At 39.0% G+C, this 18102-nt stretch overlaps 1 protein-coding gene across 4 annotated transcripts in view; it reads left to right on the top strand.

The window, feature by feature from the left end:
- Positions 1–18102, top strand: part of LOC124070925 (roundabout homolog 2-like) — a 70550-nt gene that overhangs the window by 21681 nt on the left and 30767 nt on the right. Inside the window, exon 1 of one of the 4 annotated variants that reach the window (XM_046411270.1) lies at positions 9559–9751. The exons of the other annotated variants lie outside the window; for them this stretch is intronic. Within the exon in view, the coding sequence (XP_046267226.1) occupies positions 9673–9751 (79 nt within the window). The 5' untranslated portion in view covers positions 9559–9672. Of the gene's footprint in view, positions 1–9558; positions 9752–18102 lie in introns of those variants that run through there. 4 annotated transcript variants of the gene reach the window in all.

Raw genomic sequence — 18102 nt, forward strand, 5'->3', positions numbered from 1 at the left:
GAAGTAACAGTGGATATGAAGTAGGCTAAGCGTGCTTTGGTGCTTGTGTCTCTTTCACTCTTTAATGCAGGTTTCCTGCCAAACAAACAAAATATTTGATGACAGATTGCCTAATTGCCTCCTTTCTGTTTCACTTACTCTCTCCCTGCCTTTGATTAACAAGCATGGACAGGTGCATACTATAATGATGTGTGTGGGATTCAGATTTACATTCACACACAGTGGTTTATACATTAACGCTGCGGTAGCCGTTCTCAATCACTAATTCACCATCGACCGGCCCAACGTACTTGCTGTTCTCAAACCATTAGAACACTCTGGTCTGGCTTCACTCAGACTATTAGCAGCTGTTAAGCAGGCTGAATAAACTGTGAGCTAATGATTAGAATGCATCTGCGAAATCTGAACTCCATAGCACCACATTTAGCAACACTTAATTAATCTTAATGGATTCTGAAATAAGCGAGCCAAAAAAATATCCTATCCATAAATTACTTTTCTCTGTGCCGTAGCACGCATTGCCACAAAGCACTCCTCAGGGACATAGCACATTAATATATATGTGGTATATGTGTGCAAGAGAAAACACTTACAGTACACACAAAGAAAAACACACATCTTCTCCCCCAGAAAAGACATGTTTACCACAATATTAGCTCCTTAAATCAACCTCTCTCATTTTCCCTTTCTTATCATCTTCATCCTGGTCTTTAATTTTTCTTACACCATAACTCTCTGTCTGTCTTCTTATGATGCAAGGGAATAGAAAGAGTTAGGGACAGCACTAGTGCAAGCTTAGTTATTTGAAGGGATGCCATTTCAATTTTGTGTTGAAGTTGAATGAACAGTTTAAGCAAGTGGTATTTGCTGGAGTTTGTTTATTTGTTAGCATGCATGTGTACGTTCTAGTTTTGTATGTGTGTGTGCATGTGTATGTGTGCGTGTGTGTGTTTGTAGTGCCTGCCACAGCATCCTTATCACCTCCTCACACACCTGCTTCCCTCGAAGACTGAGCTCCCCCCCCCATCTCCTTCTGATGCCTCCTCATCAAAGCCAGATCCAGCCACAGTTGTCGCTTCCCCTTTCCCTGTATGTGTTTCCCTCCCCCTGTCGTGCTGGCCTGGCTCAGGTTCAACAGCCTCCACTCCCCTTGTATCACTGTGTTGTCCAAGCAGTAAGACTTTGCTGGTATCATGCGATCCCTGGGAGGAAAATTCATGGGTCTTGGAAGATGCACATACAGGTGCTGTTACTCTTGGAAGGACTATTAAGAATTAGAAAGGACTGCAAACTAAAACGTGCAAAGCTTAAAGTTGGTGACACTTGAGGGAATGATTTTTTGCAAACTACAGGTACAAATCAGATGTTTTAGTCACCAAATTCACTGTCAGTACTTCCTATGAATATACAGTGCAACAAACTGTCAGACACTGACTGATGTAAAAGGAAAACATTTTGCACCTATTCATTAGCTAAGGACTCGACAGTAAGTTTTATCTGTACTCAGCCATCTTATGATTGTTATAACATTTATGACCCTTGGAAAAATTACAGAGCAATTTTTCACTTAAATCACAACAAAAATGCTTCATTCCTATCCAATTAAAAGGCATCTTTGTAGGTAGCAACAATTTAAATTGGTTTCCAGTAAACCTTTACCCTTAGAGGGACTTTAATTAAAGCCACAAATCTAAACCAAAACTAATACAGTTTCTTTAAAGCCAATGCTGGAGATACTGATTTTAGATTACTTTGGCTTGTGCAGCAGTGTTAAAGCAACTTAACTGGCAACTAATGATTAGTCTCATTATGGATCAGTTGTTTTACTATATTAATTGTCTGGACAGACAGAAAATTGTCCATCACAGTCTAAGTCTGCCTTCAGATTGCTTTTTTCAGCCAACCAAAATCCAGAGATATTTAATTTACTATCATTGAAGACAATGAATATAAGCAAATATTCAGAAATGTCAATGGAACCAGAAAACTTTTGGCATTGATTACCAAATTGTTGCTGATTTCCTGTATAAAACTACAGATCAAAGTAAGGATAGAAGGTTAAAGGTGCTATGACTCACTGGAAAGAGTCCACCCATCTACATACAAACACAGACTAAATATGTTTAGAGTTTGGCTGTTAATATTTTCCCTCTACAGCTGCTAAGCTTTCTGTTTTGTTCTGTTTGGTGGACACAGCTCTCTGCTCCTATGCCTGGAAGCAATGCAAATTAATCTCAGTTCTGTAACATGACAATATGTACAAATGTTGCATGAATTTAGTTTTTTTGTAAGACCTCTCCATCTTCTATGACAGGCTTTTCAAACCTTCAATCATACAAACACTTAACATCTTCAAATTGCCTTTGTGTCTGCCATTATTGTACATCTCTTACTCTTTTGTTTCTGCATACATCTTCATAGTTGCAGCAAAGAGTGCAGTTTTAATATTAATTTTAACTTCACCAAAAGAGGGAATGTCTTTGGATTTCTAATTAACAAGGGCTGAGGTTTAAGTACATTGGAAAGAAGTAAAAGGAGAATCTCTATTTCTTTGTCTCCCTTGAGGCTTGGATTTTCAGAGCAATTTTGCTGTGTCTCATCCAGCATCTAGTACAGGGTTACAGCATCTGGGTGCTCACTACTTTTCCTGATTAGTTTTATAATGTATCTGTTCAAGGATTACCTTTGCTGGGTACTTTTTGTATCTCTTTTCATAGTGGATGTGTGTTTGTCCGATTCCTTGCCTTCCTCACTCCATTAAAATAATGCAAACCTCCTCCATGAATGTAAAGTAAACAGTCCTAGCTCCAGTCATAGAGCTATTATGCCAGCATCTGTATGTGTGTGGTGTGCTTCCCTCCCTCACTGCCTGCTCTGTCCTCCCAAGAGAGCTGCAGCATTAATAACTGTAAGTGGATAATGCTCTAGCTCGAATTCCGATCAAGGTTTAATAAGAGCATGATTCAGTCAGCCTCTGGCGGAAGGAGGCACTTTGTGTGCATGACTGTGTTTGCGGGCATGTGTGTATCTGTACATGCACCTTAACTTAAATATAAGTACGTTAATGCTGGTGTATCCAAGAGTTTCTGACCTTTTGCCTCATATTGACACAGCTGTAAGACCTAAATGGCATTGAGGTCAAACTGTGATCAGTAAAAATTAACAAGAGGATGTCATGAGTCACTGATAATGCATTTAAGAGGTTATTGGTACTTTTCTGATTATGCACCTGTTTAGGGCTACAAACCACTGCAGGGCCTTCAATCTTCATTCTGGACTTGTGCCAGTGCATCAGTAGATGACTAAGATGATTTTATCATGGCTTGTTCTTGTGTCTGCATCTTGGCTTCATGCTTGCAGCTGTAGCTAGAGCATCTCTGCGACACTGTTGAACACCATGTCCAATCAACCGCTATACAGCTCTGCATGTGCAATTTCCACTGAAGTATAAATGCAACTCAACAGAGTTAATTGGAGCGTTGCGTGGATTCTATATGGGCATGCCTTCAACAGTCAGCGTTCTAATATAAACAGACTGGTAGGCACTGCAACACTGAATAACATAATACATTACAGAAAGAAGGACAAGGAAGTTAAAATGCACAGCAATGTCACATCGAAATTCTGAAGAATTATTAATGTTTCTGTGTATTATGTAATATTAAGTTCCCTGTGGAAGCCCAAGGACAATACAGAGGGAGCGTTATTCTTGCTGCAAAGATGTGTGTTTTACTGAGAGTCAGAGCCATTAAACATGCTATCTGTTCGTTGCCATTAGCTCCAAATGCTCAGAGAGCAAACCTTACTTTGACATCTAATCCTCTTACTCAGAAGAGGACTAATGCACGCAGAGTATACAGTACATCAAAAAGATCCATTTTTTATGTGCATAAGTTGAATGGAACAGTATCGATAGGAGTCCTGTTTTTGTTGTCTCCCCAATCTCTTTTGACTCCCCATTTTTTTTCCTGTCTCCCCCTCCCTTCATCCATCCAGATGGCCTCCCTCTAACAGAGCATTGACACCAGATGTGCAGTTCCAGTGTCGACTCAGGGACCAGCTGGGCTGAGTGTGCCAGTGGTTCTGTTAATGAAAATGGCTCTGCTGTGTGTGTGTGTGTGTGTGTGTGTGTGTGTTGTTTACGGTGGTTCAGTGGCATGTGACAGTTGGGGAACTCTCCGTGGGTGAGGGTTTCAAGAGTGAGCCACAGCGAGTTGCACTGCAGTTCAGCTCAGCCATGCAGTGCTCAACAGCACACCCACCAAGGTTGAAACTATACAGCTACCCATCCAGAATAAACACTCTCTGTCTACATTGTATTCCCCTCAATATTCTATCTGCTAGTCTGTTTTTTCATCTGTAGAGCTGTCTCTCACAACCCCCATCCTTGCTCATACATAATTATATATTCTTTCCTCTAACCTATTTAGCAGCAAGGGGATCACTGGTCTTATTACTAATTCATGCATACTCCTCAAACAAAGAAGTAAGAGAACAAATAGTCTAGGGTGGAATTTATTCAGTTATAATTGCTTAGAAAGGAATATGTTAATTTTTTTTTTAAATATTGCTCTAATTTTTATATTTCCAGTGCAGATGGAAACGTGAATTCAAGTTAACGCTATAATGAACCTTTTAGTCTGATAAAACCCCAAGCTCCAGCTAATGAAGTTGTTACTACATGCTGCGCTCTGTAATTTAAGAATTTGCTCAGAAACAATTCATTATTACAGATTGCTCTGCTGATCAATTAAATGATAAGGAAACAAAGAAATCCTGTTTGCTTGGCAATAACAGCCTCCATAGGATGGAGACAACTGAGCTAAGTGAAACATTTCTAGTAAAAAAAAAAGTGGTCCTTTTAAAAAATTTAATTCAAAAATTATAGATATGGAAGCCTACACCTCTGTGATAGCCCAGTTATCTTCACTGATTACATTTTGCACCTATCTCCCAGCAAAGAGATTATGAAATGGGGGGGGTGGTTTAATACCTACACAAAATGGCTGACGAGGTGAATGAGATTCCTCAAGCTCATAAGTATGCTCTGAAAGACGATTCTTGCACTTACAGCATAAATCATAACCTTTTGAAATTTGCTATATGCTGTATTTTTTCTTATACTTGTGCCAGAAGGGGTGCAGCAAAGTAACGTGGGGGTGAAGGCTCCTGTAGGATTCAGTCCCTTAAGTCAACGGGGACAAAGATGTGATTCAGATATTGGAGATGTTTTAGCTGAACCTCAGCATATGCTGTTTTTTTTTAAGGACATTTCACACATTCTCACCCTATTAGTTAAAATGTGATGTTTATTCATCAGCCGCTGAAACAAGACAGAATTATAATAATAGCCTCACAACCTATATATAGGTTATAAACCACATGGCCAACACACACGTGGACTCACAAACACTGGTGATGGTGATGGTCTGCACAGGACAAAACCAGAGCACCCAGAGGAGACCTACACAGATACAGGGAGAACATGCCAACTCAATTCAGCTGGGGCTGATAGAGAGGTTGTTAGCTTGGCAGCAGGGATGGTTTTAGGAATTTTATTTACTGGGGTGGCCTCAGAGTGGCAAAGAGATGTCTAGAGGTGGCCACAACACACTGTTTATGTTTGCACACAGAACGCAAAAATTTTGATCTGCATTAATATTTGGATAGTAATAGGCTAAATCTATCTATCTATCTATCTATCTATCTATCTATCTATCTATCTATCTATCTATCTATCTATCTATCTATCTATTTATTGATCTAAGCCAAGTATGTTGCAACTTGGAGATGTTATCAATGTTTATGCATGTAATGTGAAAACGGCATGAAAAAAACTAGAATTTGACCTGAAAAGCCAAAAAATTCAACACATGGTAGAGCTACAGTGAAAAGTCGGCATTAATAGAATTTATCCTGTGGGGCATATGAGTATCTGTACAATAGTTTGTACTCATCCATTCAGATGTTTGACCTCATTATGAATCAAAGTTCATGTCAGTCCATGCAATAACTGCACAAATTTCACAAAAAAATCAAGTGTCACCGTGGTGTCAGATGAATTGTCAGGAGATTACTAAAATAGGTAGGATTCATCCTTTGTTGACCATGGATGTAGGTACAAATGTTCATGACAGTCCATCTGATAGTTGTTCAGAAAATTCAAAAAGCATACAGGCTGCCACTGCCATCCCTAAAGCCAGATGCAGTCCAATAAGTCTTATCGCCTGGGCAAACATAACACAGGTGGCCTCCGCAGTTTGGTATCCTGTTTTGAATAGTTCTTGTGTCTGTTTTTCTTTTTATTAAAATATGGCAAAATTGCTTATTTTGTTCAGGGTAACAGAATGTAGTCTATCCCAACACACAGTGGGAGAGAGGCAGAGTTCACTCTGCACAGTCTTTTCGCAGGGCCAACACACACATGGACTCACAAACACATTCACACCTACTGGTGTGTCTTTGGACTGCACAGGACGAAACCAGAGCACCCAGAGGAGACCTGCACAGATACAGGGAGAACATGCCAACTCAATTCGAGCCCTGGACATTCCTGCTGTTTGTGTAGTGTTTGTGCTGTCTTAATGGTCTTTTTTTAACATCACTTTTGACATTATTCACCCTTTGGGTTTCATTGTGAAATAAATGTCAAAATACATAGATATTTCAATACAGAAATAGTTTATTAACATGTAGCCTTGGACTCAGAAAACTTGGAAAAGATCATTAGTGATGTGTGGAGGCTCAAGTCTCATTGTGTCAGCCTGAAGGATGATTCCTCTGCGGCTGTGTTGACTCGGATGTCTACTGAAAACACTTTGTTTACACACATTGATGCTGTCAGGAAAATGTGACAGCTGAAATACACCTAAATTTATACATGTTAGTCTGCACTCAGGAAATGAAACTATTATTCTGATGGTGAAATCAAGTCTATTTTCATATTTTCACTTAAAGAAAAACAAAGATTTCATTTTGGGCAGTAGATACTTGACATCGATTGTACTATATTTATTGGACATTTTACTCAAAGTATATTACAACAGGCACCAAATATCATGAAGCAGGTAGACTCCACACATACTGTAAGCCAAGCAATAATTTGCCTTGGGACTGGATGCTCCAGTGGGTGTGTTCCATGGTGTCTCATCAATTACATTCCCTGAGAGAAAACACCCGGCTGTTTTCTGTTTCTTTGGATGCCGGGGTTAATGGTGCTTTTCTCAAACGCCTCTGCCAGCCAGTAATTGAAGCAACTTAACAATCATAAGTGCAGTCTTTGTAGTGCAGGGAGCACAGACTGAACACAGCTTTATTAAGTATAAAAAGCCAACTTTTATTGATTGACCTCTAGTTCATTCCTCATTTTCCTTCTCTTCTCTTCTCTTCTCTCCTAGCCTCTTAGTTTTTGTACAACACATTGGAAAAACACCACCAACTATTTTGAAAGGACATTATAGTGAGTAGACAATACTCTCACATTCTAGTCACTGTCAATATGCATTTGAATACATCTAGATGCTTGGCAAGAAGAATACGAGATTAATCATTAGTCATGAATGGAAACGAGGATGTTAATTTTTTCTGGCATTTTTGGAACTTTTTAGTCAATTAAATAGATTATCCAAGTCACTTAAGTAATTTGTTGCCTTCACATAACAAGTAGGATTGTCGAAAGCCACTACTAGGTTAATCAGTGTCATCGCATTTTAGATTGACTAATTTGCATTTAAAATTTAGTATGGGCCTTGCTCAGTGGCAACTCAGTGGTTGATTCAAGGTAAATATGTGGCACCCTGTAGTTTGCAGGAATTTTTCTTTTATCTTTTTGATTTTATTAAATCGTTTCAGTTAAATGAATAATCTTTGAATTTCAATAGTAAGTTGAAAGAAGACAAGCTGTGGAAGCCAACTGGGTGTGTTTTGTTTGCACTGCCTGTTTGTATGCTGCGGGAGCGTTGGTTGATTTTCCTTATCCAGGGGATTAAGACAGGATTGTCAGTTTCCTTACGCCTTGTACCTAGAGAATATGTATTGGCATCCATTTCCATGCTTGCGTCTGTCAGTCATTTATTGCTTGTCTTACAGTTCTGACCTTTCTTCTTACTGATAAATGACACAGATGTTGTCTCTTTTTCTCTCTGGTTCTTCTGACCACAGACAATTGGGTTTGGCACATGGCCTTCTATGCAGATCAGACAGTAAAGTCAGTACAGACTGGCTCCAGTGTGTCAGCAACAGAGAAGTGTAACTCCTTATACTGCAGAGTCAGCCACTCAAAGCAATCATTTTTACAATGATTTGAAGGCTTATTAAATTGCCTGCAGGGAAGAGAACCATCCCTGTGCTGGGCACTGCATTTCACCAGGGGGAGCTCTCTGTGATGAGCAATAGCATGTCAGGAACTGTGATTGACAGGTTATGAAAGCATCAACAAATATGATTTGATTTTGATCAAATAAGATAAAACATTGAGCTAGAAAATCAAATGGGTCAGATCCTTCTTTATATAGAGAACATCTGAGCAAACTGAATTGATACACGTAATATGTATTGTGTGTTTGCTTGCCGAGCTGTGTGCTGTTTCTGTTGGTCTTAGAATGATTTATTTTAAAGAAGGCCAATATAAAGAGAGACAGAAAGAGACAAAGAAAAAGCGCTGATAAATCGAAGTGATGGTACTTACACCAGCTCAGCTGTGTACTAACTACTATGTCTGCAGATTTTATCACCTTGTACCTACATTTTAAGTTCATTGACGAAAATTATAGCTTACAGTGTCTGTTTGCATCAACTGCTACTAAGATTTTAAAGATACTATAATTTGATAATTTATGATATAACACATTTACATATTATGTTGTAAACAATGCATTATTGTAAATAAACATGTCAGCATCTCAACAGTAGCCCTGCTAACTCACTGCCTTCCATTGCTGTTTTAAATAACAAATGAAATTGAGTTATTTTAATAAATGACATTGTCTCCTCTGTTAATAAGAATATACGTTGTCTCTGTCAGCCACTCTATATTTTTCTTCATTTCTGAGCTGACTGTCAGGATAGAGTAACAGTGATGATTTCAGACCAAAGTAAAAAATATATCTCAGGGTTTTCAGAGTATGAGATTTCAGCAGAATCTGTCATATTTTTTGCAAAAGGCTGTATGATGCAACACAAAGAGTGTGCTGTTTGGAACTGCCCTCCAGGACCCAGAGATTCACAGCTTATCATGTCTAAAAGTGAGCGTCAGGCCAGTCTGCTGCCTTTAGCCCACTTGGCAGCCTGGTGGCTATTGCTCATCTGTCCCCAAGCCAGTGTGAGCACATCACCGATCTGGACCAGGATTAAAGGACCTAATACTAACAGCTGTGCTGAGATTAGCCATGTCAGTATTTACAGTTATTTTGTCAACCAGTGCACCACACACTTTGTTCAAATAATGACCTGCTATATTTGAATTAGTCTGTTTTCTTTTAGTTGGACCTTAGCTTTAGAGCCACTTTTAAAAGTAGTGCATAAATTTTTGTCTTTAGTGAGGGACTGTTACAGAGGGCAATGGTGGTGGGACTGATACTGAGATGTCTGGATAAACAGAAATGTCTAAATAGTTGGGGGAAGTCAACTCTTTACTATAAACAGAAGGTTTGAGTGAAGGAAGAGTGACACAGGATGAAGAGAGAGATGATTAACTTGAAACTTGAATGTCTGCAGCATTTTGATGGATCGAGCAGGTTTATCTTCTATTTGTGTATGTGCATGTGTGTGTGTGTGTGTGTGTGTGTATGAGAGAGAGAGAGAGAGAGAGAGAGGCAGGGAGGGAGGGAGAGGAGGAAATGTTATGATTGTGTTTGCACACGTACCTCCCTCTGTGTGTATCAGTGTGTACCTTTACCAGCAAGTGCATGAATATGCATGAGTGTGTTCACGCATGGAGTGACGTGCTCCCTCACTAGAGACTGATCACCCCACGATGGCGATCACTGGCAGATTCGACTGATTTTTCCATACTTATCTGTCCATGGAAATGTCATATATAAAAAATGTATGCCATTTTCTGAAGTGGCACCGCAGTCCTTCTTCTGATAGATTGTGCATTTTAATCTGCTAAGACGCTTTACGTGATGAAAGAGGTAGAAATAGATTCTGGGAAGATGCTGGAGAGCAGTAGGTCAGCGACAGCCACTAACAACTGCCTACTATATATGTACACGATCTGTCCTGGGTGGCGTTTGGTTCACCAGGGGGTATGCATGGATGTGATTAACAGAGATTTGGGGTGAATAATCTTATAAGCTGCTCAGTGGAATAGTGGTGATGGGGGCTGGGGTGGAGGTGGGAGGAGCTTGGGGTACTGGAAGCCAAATAAGGTGACTTACGGCTTTTAAAGGCTTTACTAGGACCCCACTTATCAGCATCATGAACAACCAGTCATTAGCTCCCAGTTATATATCAACCAATAAATTAGGAGAAAATACAGTCCATAAATTCTAAGATATGCTATATAGACAGTATCGGGACATCTGACCATTACACCTACAGGGACTCAAATGACATCACATTATAAATACATAGACAGCTTTGCAGCTATAACAGCTTAAACTCTTCTGGAAAGTTCCACAAGATTTTGGCGTGTTTCTTTGGCAGTTTTTGTCCATTCATGCAGTAGAGCATTTGTGAGGTCAGACACTGATGTTGGACGAAAGGGCCTGGCTCGCAATCTTGATTCCACATCATTCCAGTCATGTTTGATGTGGTTGAGGTCAGGGCTCCGTGCGGGCCAGTCAAGTTCTTCCATACAAAACTCATCCAGACATGTCTTTATGGACCTTGCTTTGTGCACTGGGACACAGTCATGCTTGAATAGAAAAGGGCCCCTTTTCTAGGCCCCTTCAAAAAAATAAATACAAACTTTTAGATTATTATTTTGAATTCCTCACTTACTGGCACTGCCATCCCTAAAAATCCACCATTGGTATGGTTTTATATTGACCTTCCCTAGAACCAGTCTATATCAGTCCTGGGTGTATCATGGTAGATAGGCACCAGTGGTGGGAGATTCACCTCCATGTCACGTGAATCTTGTGCACTATATTCATATTTGATCATTTCAGTTCATTTACTCATTTAGAGATCAAAGTTCAAATCAGTGCAATCAAAGCAACACAGCGTACCATATTTTATCAGTTAGTGTGGTTGCATGACATTACCATATTAATTAGTTTTCTTTTGTGTCGAATGCCAGCAGTAGTTGGGGGTGCAGTGTTCTGCTTCATAGCTCAAGCGTTTTTTTTTTTCAAATGCATCCATACAGATCTATATACTATCCAAACATGCACATATTGTGGCCCATCTGTATGTACCCATGCAAAGAAGGATATAGCCAGGACATTATGGTAAACACAGCTTAGTAGCACCATCTCTGGTGCCTATCATAAGATGTGTGTGATCAGGCTGGATGGTGTCGATGCACTGATTATCACTGATGTCTTTTGCTTTCTCTAATGTCACTTTCTTCCATTAGACCCCACAAAAGGCAAGACAATACAGAAATGTGATATAACCTATTATAGTTCATATACTGCAAAGATTTCCCATGCGTTATCACTTGAGAACATACATGAAAGCATAACAAAAGAGGCTACTAGAATTACAGGGAAGGTGTAGAAAATCAGATTAAGCCTTTTTTAACCTTTAAAAGCCTGTAAGAGAACACATTTAGCTTTTGTTTATCCAGTTCATTCCACTGCGATGATGACAACGAGGATGACTGTGAGACACAGCAGTGTGCATAATTTCAGTTAGAGAAGACGAGTGTATGAAGGAAAAGCTCTCTCCCTGGGTGACCACCGCTTTAGTGAAACAAGGCGGATAAAAGGCTAGATTCTGATCCCTGACTCATTTTCCAGCTCATGTTGTACATCTCCACAATATTGCTGTAAGGGTCTGTGATATCCATGGTTTATGAAGAAAAAAATGTGACTGTCTATCTCGATATTTTGCTTTCATCCATTTTTTTTTCTCTTTTTCTCCTTTTTCTCTTTATTTCTCCGGTTAGAGCCAGAGCAGTATCCAGGTTTATGAGCATGGGTCATATGTGCCTCCAAGTCCAGTCAAATTTGGAAATGGTTTTCTTTAAATACTCAAGATAGTAAGACAGAATTACACTTAATGAGAGATTCAGCATCCCTAAATGCAAATTTACGAAGTAAGGCCATGTACAAATGTTTGCATAATGCCATGCACACAAATGTGCATCTGGATTTACAGGTGTAATTAGATGAGATAGTCTGGAGAGCAAGAAGGAGCGGATTTACATAGGTTATTCTGAGAGATAGAGGCACATATTCTAGTGAAGAAATGCATGGAGACAAGAGTAATTAATTATAGATGTGGAAATGTGGTCTCAGGCAATGCTGTTACTGTAACTAGAGGCAAGTGAGAGACGGGGGGGCGAAGGGGGTCCTCCTCCTATACCATCCACAACTTCAATTTACTTAGCATGACAGGAGAATGGAGGTTAATTAAACATGACAATGGTAGGGCATTTATTGTTAACCCTTCATGGTGGCTGACTGGCTCCTAAATTCAAAGGCCAAAGAATGCATAACCAATATGTTCATTCTACCCCAAAGTGTAAATTCACATTTAAATATCTCATGGAAAGAGAGGTTATGAGTAAATATATGGCTAAATGGGCCCTACAGTTTTGTGTGGCACAAATTTGGGTAGGGACAAAAAGGTAAATGCCATTTCCATGTTTAACGCCAAAACCATGAAGGATAATTCTAAAAGAAACAGTGAGAAAAACAGCGTTCACCATTTAATTCTGTCCTAGCTACAGTCATCTGCAGTTTCTAAAAACTAAAATGCATCTGAAACTAAGCTAAATTTTTTTGTTGCCACAGGCTTGCTCACTTTTCATCATGCATCTATTTTCCAGCTTCATATTGATGCTAATTGGACTCGACACTAATGATGCCAAAAAAGCAAAGCGAAGCAGTGCTAGGTTTTTCTAGGTGCCCACTTATAATTTTGGAGACCGCTGACTTCATTTACCATGGAGCCCTGATCCAACCCTGCCTTAAAGATTAGCTTTTATGTCAGATTTCAAAATGGAAATAAACTTTGGTCTTTAAGATGTACCAATCGCTGATAATGTTTGAATAAATTAAGGAGAATTTTTTTTATGCCAGCTCTCAAGCATTGGCCAATAATTCAAATTATATGTGGAAAATACATCATACAACCAGTCTGTTATTATCATGAGACTTATGGGATTCTGTTTACCCCATATTCCAAACCAGTGTTGATTTTCATTTTGTATCCTTATGTTTTTCTCCATAAAGCATCATACTGTGTGTGTCTGTAGGCTGGATACCATATTCTTTCTGCTAAAGTGGACCTTGATTTACTCATGCTCTGTCCTGCTGTTGTAAGGGTAGAATAGTAGGTAATGTACGCCTGTGCTGGGCCTGTAGCCTCAGGGGACTTTGTGTAAACGCTCATCATCTCTCTGCTGATCGTAGTCCTGACTGATTGCTGATGACTTTTTGAGGGCACAGACATGTTAAGTTGTTTATTTATTCAAAAAATCCCCAATGCAAATAGCCCTCTCCACTCTATATTTTTCCTCCAACTCACTGTGTGTGTCGGCATATCTGTCTCAGTGTCTGTGTTGCCCTCTTAAACAGTGATGAAATGTTGTGTTCATCAGCAAAGTTTGTGATATATGAACAGGGCAGCTGTTTTTGTTGTTTATGTATGTGTGTGTATGTGTGTATGCGTCAGTGTGCATTTTATGCATGTGACAGATATGGGACATCTTTGACTGCTGTTGAGAAAGTGACACACCCCTACAGGCTCTCGTGTTCAAAAAGAATCTTCAGCAAACTCCAAACCACAATTTAGCAGACCACTGTCATAAGAAATCACTTAGCTGTTGTAATGCATTTTCTGTCACTACATCACTAACTGTATAAACCTTTGCAACAGTATTATTGTTATTTTTGCATCATGGTACCAGACAATAGGCTTAGGCACACTGCCTGTGTAGAAACAGAGTTGCTAATCAACAGTGAATATAAAAGAACACCACCTCATTAATGTTGAACCTGCTATGTGGCAAGTTTTGTCCACATGCAGCACATCTGTGATTCCCGGATGGAAATACAACCATCTGTTATACACAGCAAATCAGAAGGTGTTAGTGTTTTCTTCTTTCCTCTCTACTCATAAACAATTCTGTTTCTTTTTGCATCTGCAGCACTGCTATACAGTACTGCCACAACAGTTTTATTTATTTATTTACTTGGGTGGGGTTGTAAGATGTGAGGTTATGTATACCACCAGCTTGCATGGGCGGGCGCACGCACATGCACACACACACACACACACACACACAGGTACAAACAAGAATGCACAAGCAATCAAGTGGATCACTACACTACACTACACTAAGTAAATAAAATGCTGAATGAGTTAATTAGGTTGTAAATTTGTCACCCATCACCATCTGCCTGTCCCATCTTGTTTATTTACTATTTTGTGTTATGATTGAATGAATGTCTTTTTCAATTAATTAATGTTCTGAACTGACTCAATTAGTGCAAAATTAATAGGTCAGAAATGATTAGAAAATGCAACTGCTTAAATCCATCACAGTTTGCATCTCACTATTTCTCACACACATGCATGAATACACATGGATGTACTGGGAAAAACTGCTTATTTTCTAACTTTGTATTTTGGTTACATGACACTTATGATTGTTACATGTGTATACTATTATATACGTTTTATAAGGGAAATTGATTGTCTATTTTGCATCATATTTTGCTGACATTATAATATCAATACTTTGAAATGATACCAACGTATTCTAATTGCCACTCACATTCCAGTGAAGCCATTAAGTATGTTAAAAACCACACATGAAAATAAGGAAATTAAAATAGGAGGACAGTTTTCTATGAATAATATTAGAAACATTGTTTGCTTGCGATAATCAAAACAAAACAAAAAAAAAATAGTATTGGACAAATTTGATGATGGTGTTAAAGAAAAAATAAGAATTTATCCTGAACGGGATATAAATGTGTCTATCAAATGTCATGACGATCCAGCCAACAGTTGTCAAGATATGTCACTAAAAAGCAAATTATTTCAACCTCAAGCTGGCTCAGCAATAGTGGAAAAGCCAGGAGACACCAAGTCAGTAGGATTCCCTCTCTCAGACCATGAGAGACTGTCTGACTTGCATCCTTGAAAAGAGACACTGCAGTAAATGCATGCAAGCTTAATGGATACATGAGACATTAAGTGTACCAGAGAAGATAACAAATGCATTGTCGGTTAAATGTACTGGAACGTTTTGAAAGTTACTTACCCAAGGTAAAGGAATAAACAGACTGCTCAAAATCCAAGTATTTGGTGCCAAATTGAGTTCTTATTCTTCTGTTGAATCATTTGGGGAGTTTGCGAGCTGAGCCACACACATCAAGATCTCAAGCAGGATCTTCATGGATTTGATGTTGTTATGAAATGAAATGAAATTCAGTCACAGAGTGCTGCTGTAGCTGCAGAGCGTCTCAAGAAATCGGGATGCTAAGATGTAATATCTAAACATTCACAACAACTACACAACCCCCCTCTCTTATTAATCATATAATGGTTAACTGCATATGTATTTGGGGCCAGATCCTTCCACCTTATCACACATTTGCCACCAGTTGTGCCATGAAATGAATCCCATTTACAAATCTTTCTCCTTCTGATTTGACAAATGAAACTGGTCGACGAGTCAGTCCCGTGAATAGCTTGTTTGAGTAAATGGGCAATACTCAATCAGACAACATTAAGCAGTGGCGGTGGCCCTGCCATTTGAATTAATTGCCACCCTACAAAAGACTGCACATGGGTGCTGCCTCCACAAGGGTTCCACATTTGAAACCAATAAATTGGAACAGCACCAGCCCCATGCCACATTTCATGTGCCTTAATGAACACCACCTATGTGGTGTGGGATGGCTGTCACTGCGGTGGAGTAATGTGTACTGACTGACTAAATCACAGCCAACAGTATTTTTGTATGTGTTATTTATTATTGATTATTTATGTACAATTCCATACCCTTACAAATTTTCAGTAAGAAATTGTATGTAATAAGTTATTCACATTCACATTTAGACGTGAGCCTTCTGCTAGTTTCCTATGAATTTCCCCAATTTTTCCCAGGGATCAATAAAGTATTCTGATTCTGATTCAGGGTGATGACAGTTCGGTAGTGTCTCTGAAAATGAAAAAACGATTTTGGGGACTTTTACTGTACATGAATTCTATTTCAGTTGAAGTATCAGTGGCACATAATAAAACATAAAACCGTTTCTCTGCTTTGGATTTGCAGAATTGGATTGTCCCTACCTGTCTTGAAGTATGTAGTTTAACTGTATGTGTGGGCTTCAAAGACTCTTGAGACAAGCTTCATTGTTATAGAAGCATCTTTAATGTGACAACTCAGTAACAGGAAGGTAGTTGTGTGACTGGATGAGTGGAGGGTGTTTTCTATCGAATGGGTCGCTAAGTGTACCATGTGACAGCCAGCTAGGCATATGTCTGTGCCAAAGTGTGTGGTGTCTGCAACTGAGACTCATGCACTACAGCACAGACTGGATGTGACTGACAGCTGGGCCAAAGGGCCTTTGGCTCCTTCCTGATTTTTACTTCTCACTAGAGGTGTCCTGTGGGAACAGCTTATGGCTGTAATGAGGATGAAAAACAAACTGAATGCAGAGCCTTTTTTTTTTCATTCTATTCTGCTCCGAGTTTTACAACTGATCATGTAGTTTACACTACGCATATGGAAAATCAGTCACAACACTGATAACTATTTTTTGGACTGGTGTAGATAAATGGGATAATAATGGTATAGATACTCATCCAGCTGATGTTATCTACAAACAGCAAGTGTGAATTATAATTAGGTTGACATATAGGAGTATCACTATATGTATTTTCTCTTCACAAGCTGGATGGTCTTTGACTAATATCAGTTTCAGTTCTCTACGATGACATTCTCTTATTTCCAGAGTCACAACTGTTTTCATACAAGGCACTTTATTATTCAAATTGGCCCACAGTAAGACTTTTCACAAAAACAACATGTCATGATGTATTAATGCAAAGTAGACACAACACATTCCAGGATCTAAATCACGATCTCTAATTTTAACCATAACTCCGGTGACGGTTTATAGTACAGTCATTCCTGTAGCTACTTAAAGCAGTAGCTTTTCAATTGAGATTTGGGATAACAGTTGTGACAGAATGAGGAAATCTTGAAGCTGTAACCTTTTAACTTAGCAGCAGCTAGCTCATACCTCTATTCAAAATGTGTGTGAGTATGGTTTTACAAGCATTGCTTGACGATTCTTCATGTTTTCGCTTCTTTGAACATACAAAATGAAGTGCACACATCCCTACCGTGGATGTATTAAAATGCTTGTCCAACAACAGAAGAACTGCTCATAAATAGAATTATAATGAAATAAAAGTGTGTGTGTTCAAGTAATTTTGACATATTTCACCATTTGTGTTTCAAGTAGCTGTCATTATTCCAGGCTCCTTTTTTGGTTTTATAGAGCTGTTTCCCTTCCTCTAATATTAACTCATCACAAGACACATAAGGCAGACTTTAAATGTACTTTTCAAAAGAAACAGTAGAACTCTCTATCAGGAACATCTCTGTGACTTTTGCCGCTGTTAATGAGAAGCCATTCTACCCCAGTCCTAAATGGGACCTTGCACCTGTTCCCTAGTCATTTTATAAATCTTTATAAAGGAGCATGTGATTCAGTCAATATCCATGGTCACTGGTGCTTTCTCTTTCAGTTTGTACATGCCATGGCACAGAGTCTTTTCAAGTAACCAAGGTCTGACCCTGTGTGTGCTACAAAGTACAGGCCCATCTTCAAACTGATTTTTTCATCCAAGGTTTCAGAAAAAATACTCAAAAAGTCTCAAATATCAAATATCTCTTTCAAATATCTTCTAAAAATTGGATTCTAAATATAGTGAATTTCACAGCACATTCCCCATTATTGA

This window comes from Scatophagus argus, chromosome 14, assembly GCF_020382885.2.
Source record: "Scatophagus argus isolate fScaArg1 chromosome 14, fScaArg1.pri, whole genome shotgun sequence".
Classification (NCBI taxonomy): domain Eukaryota; kingdom Metazoa; phylum Chordata; class Actinopteri; family Scatophagidae; genus Scatophagus; species Scatophagus argus.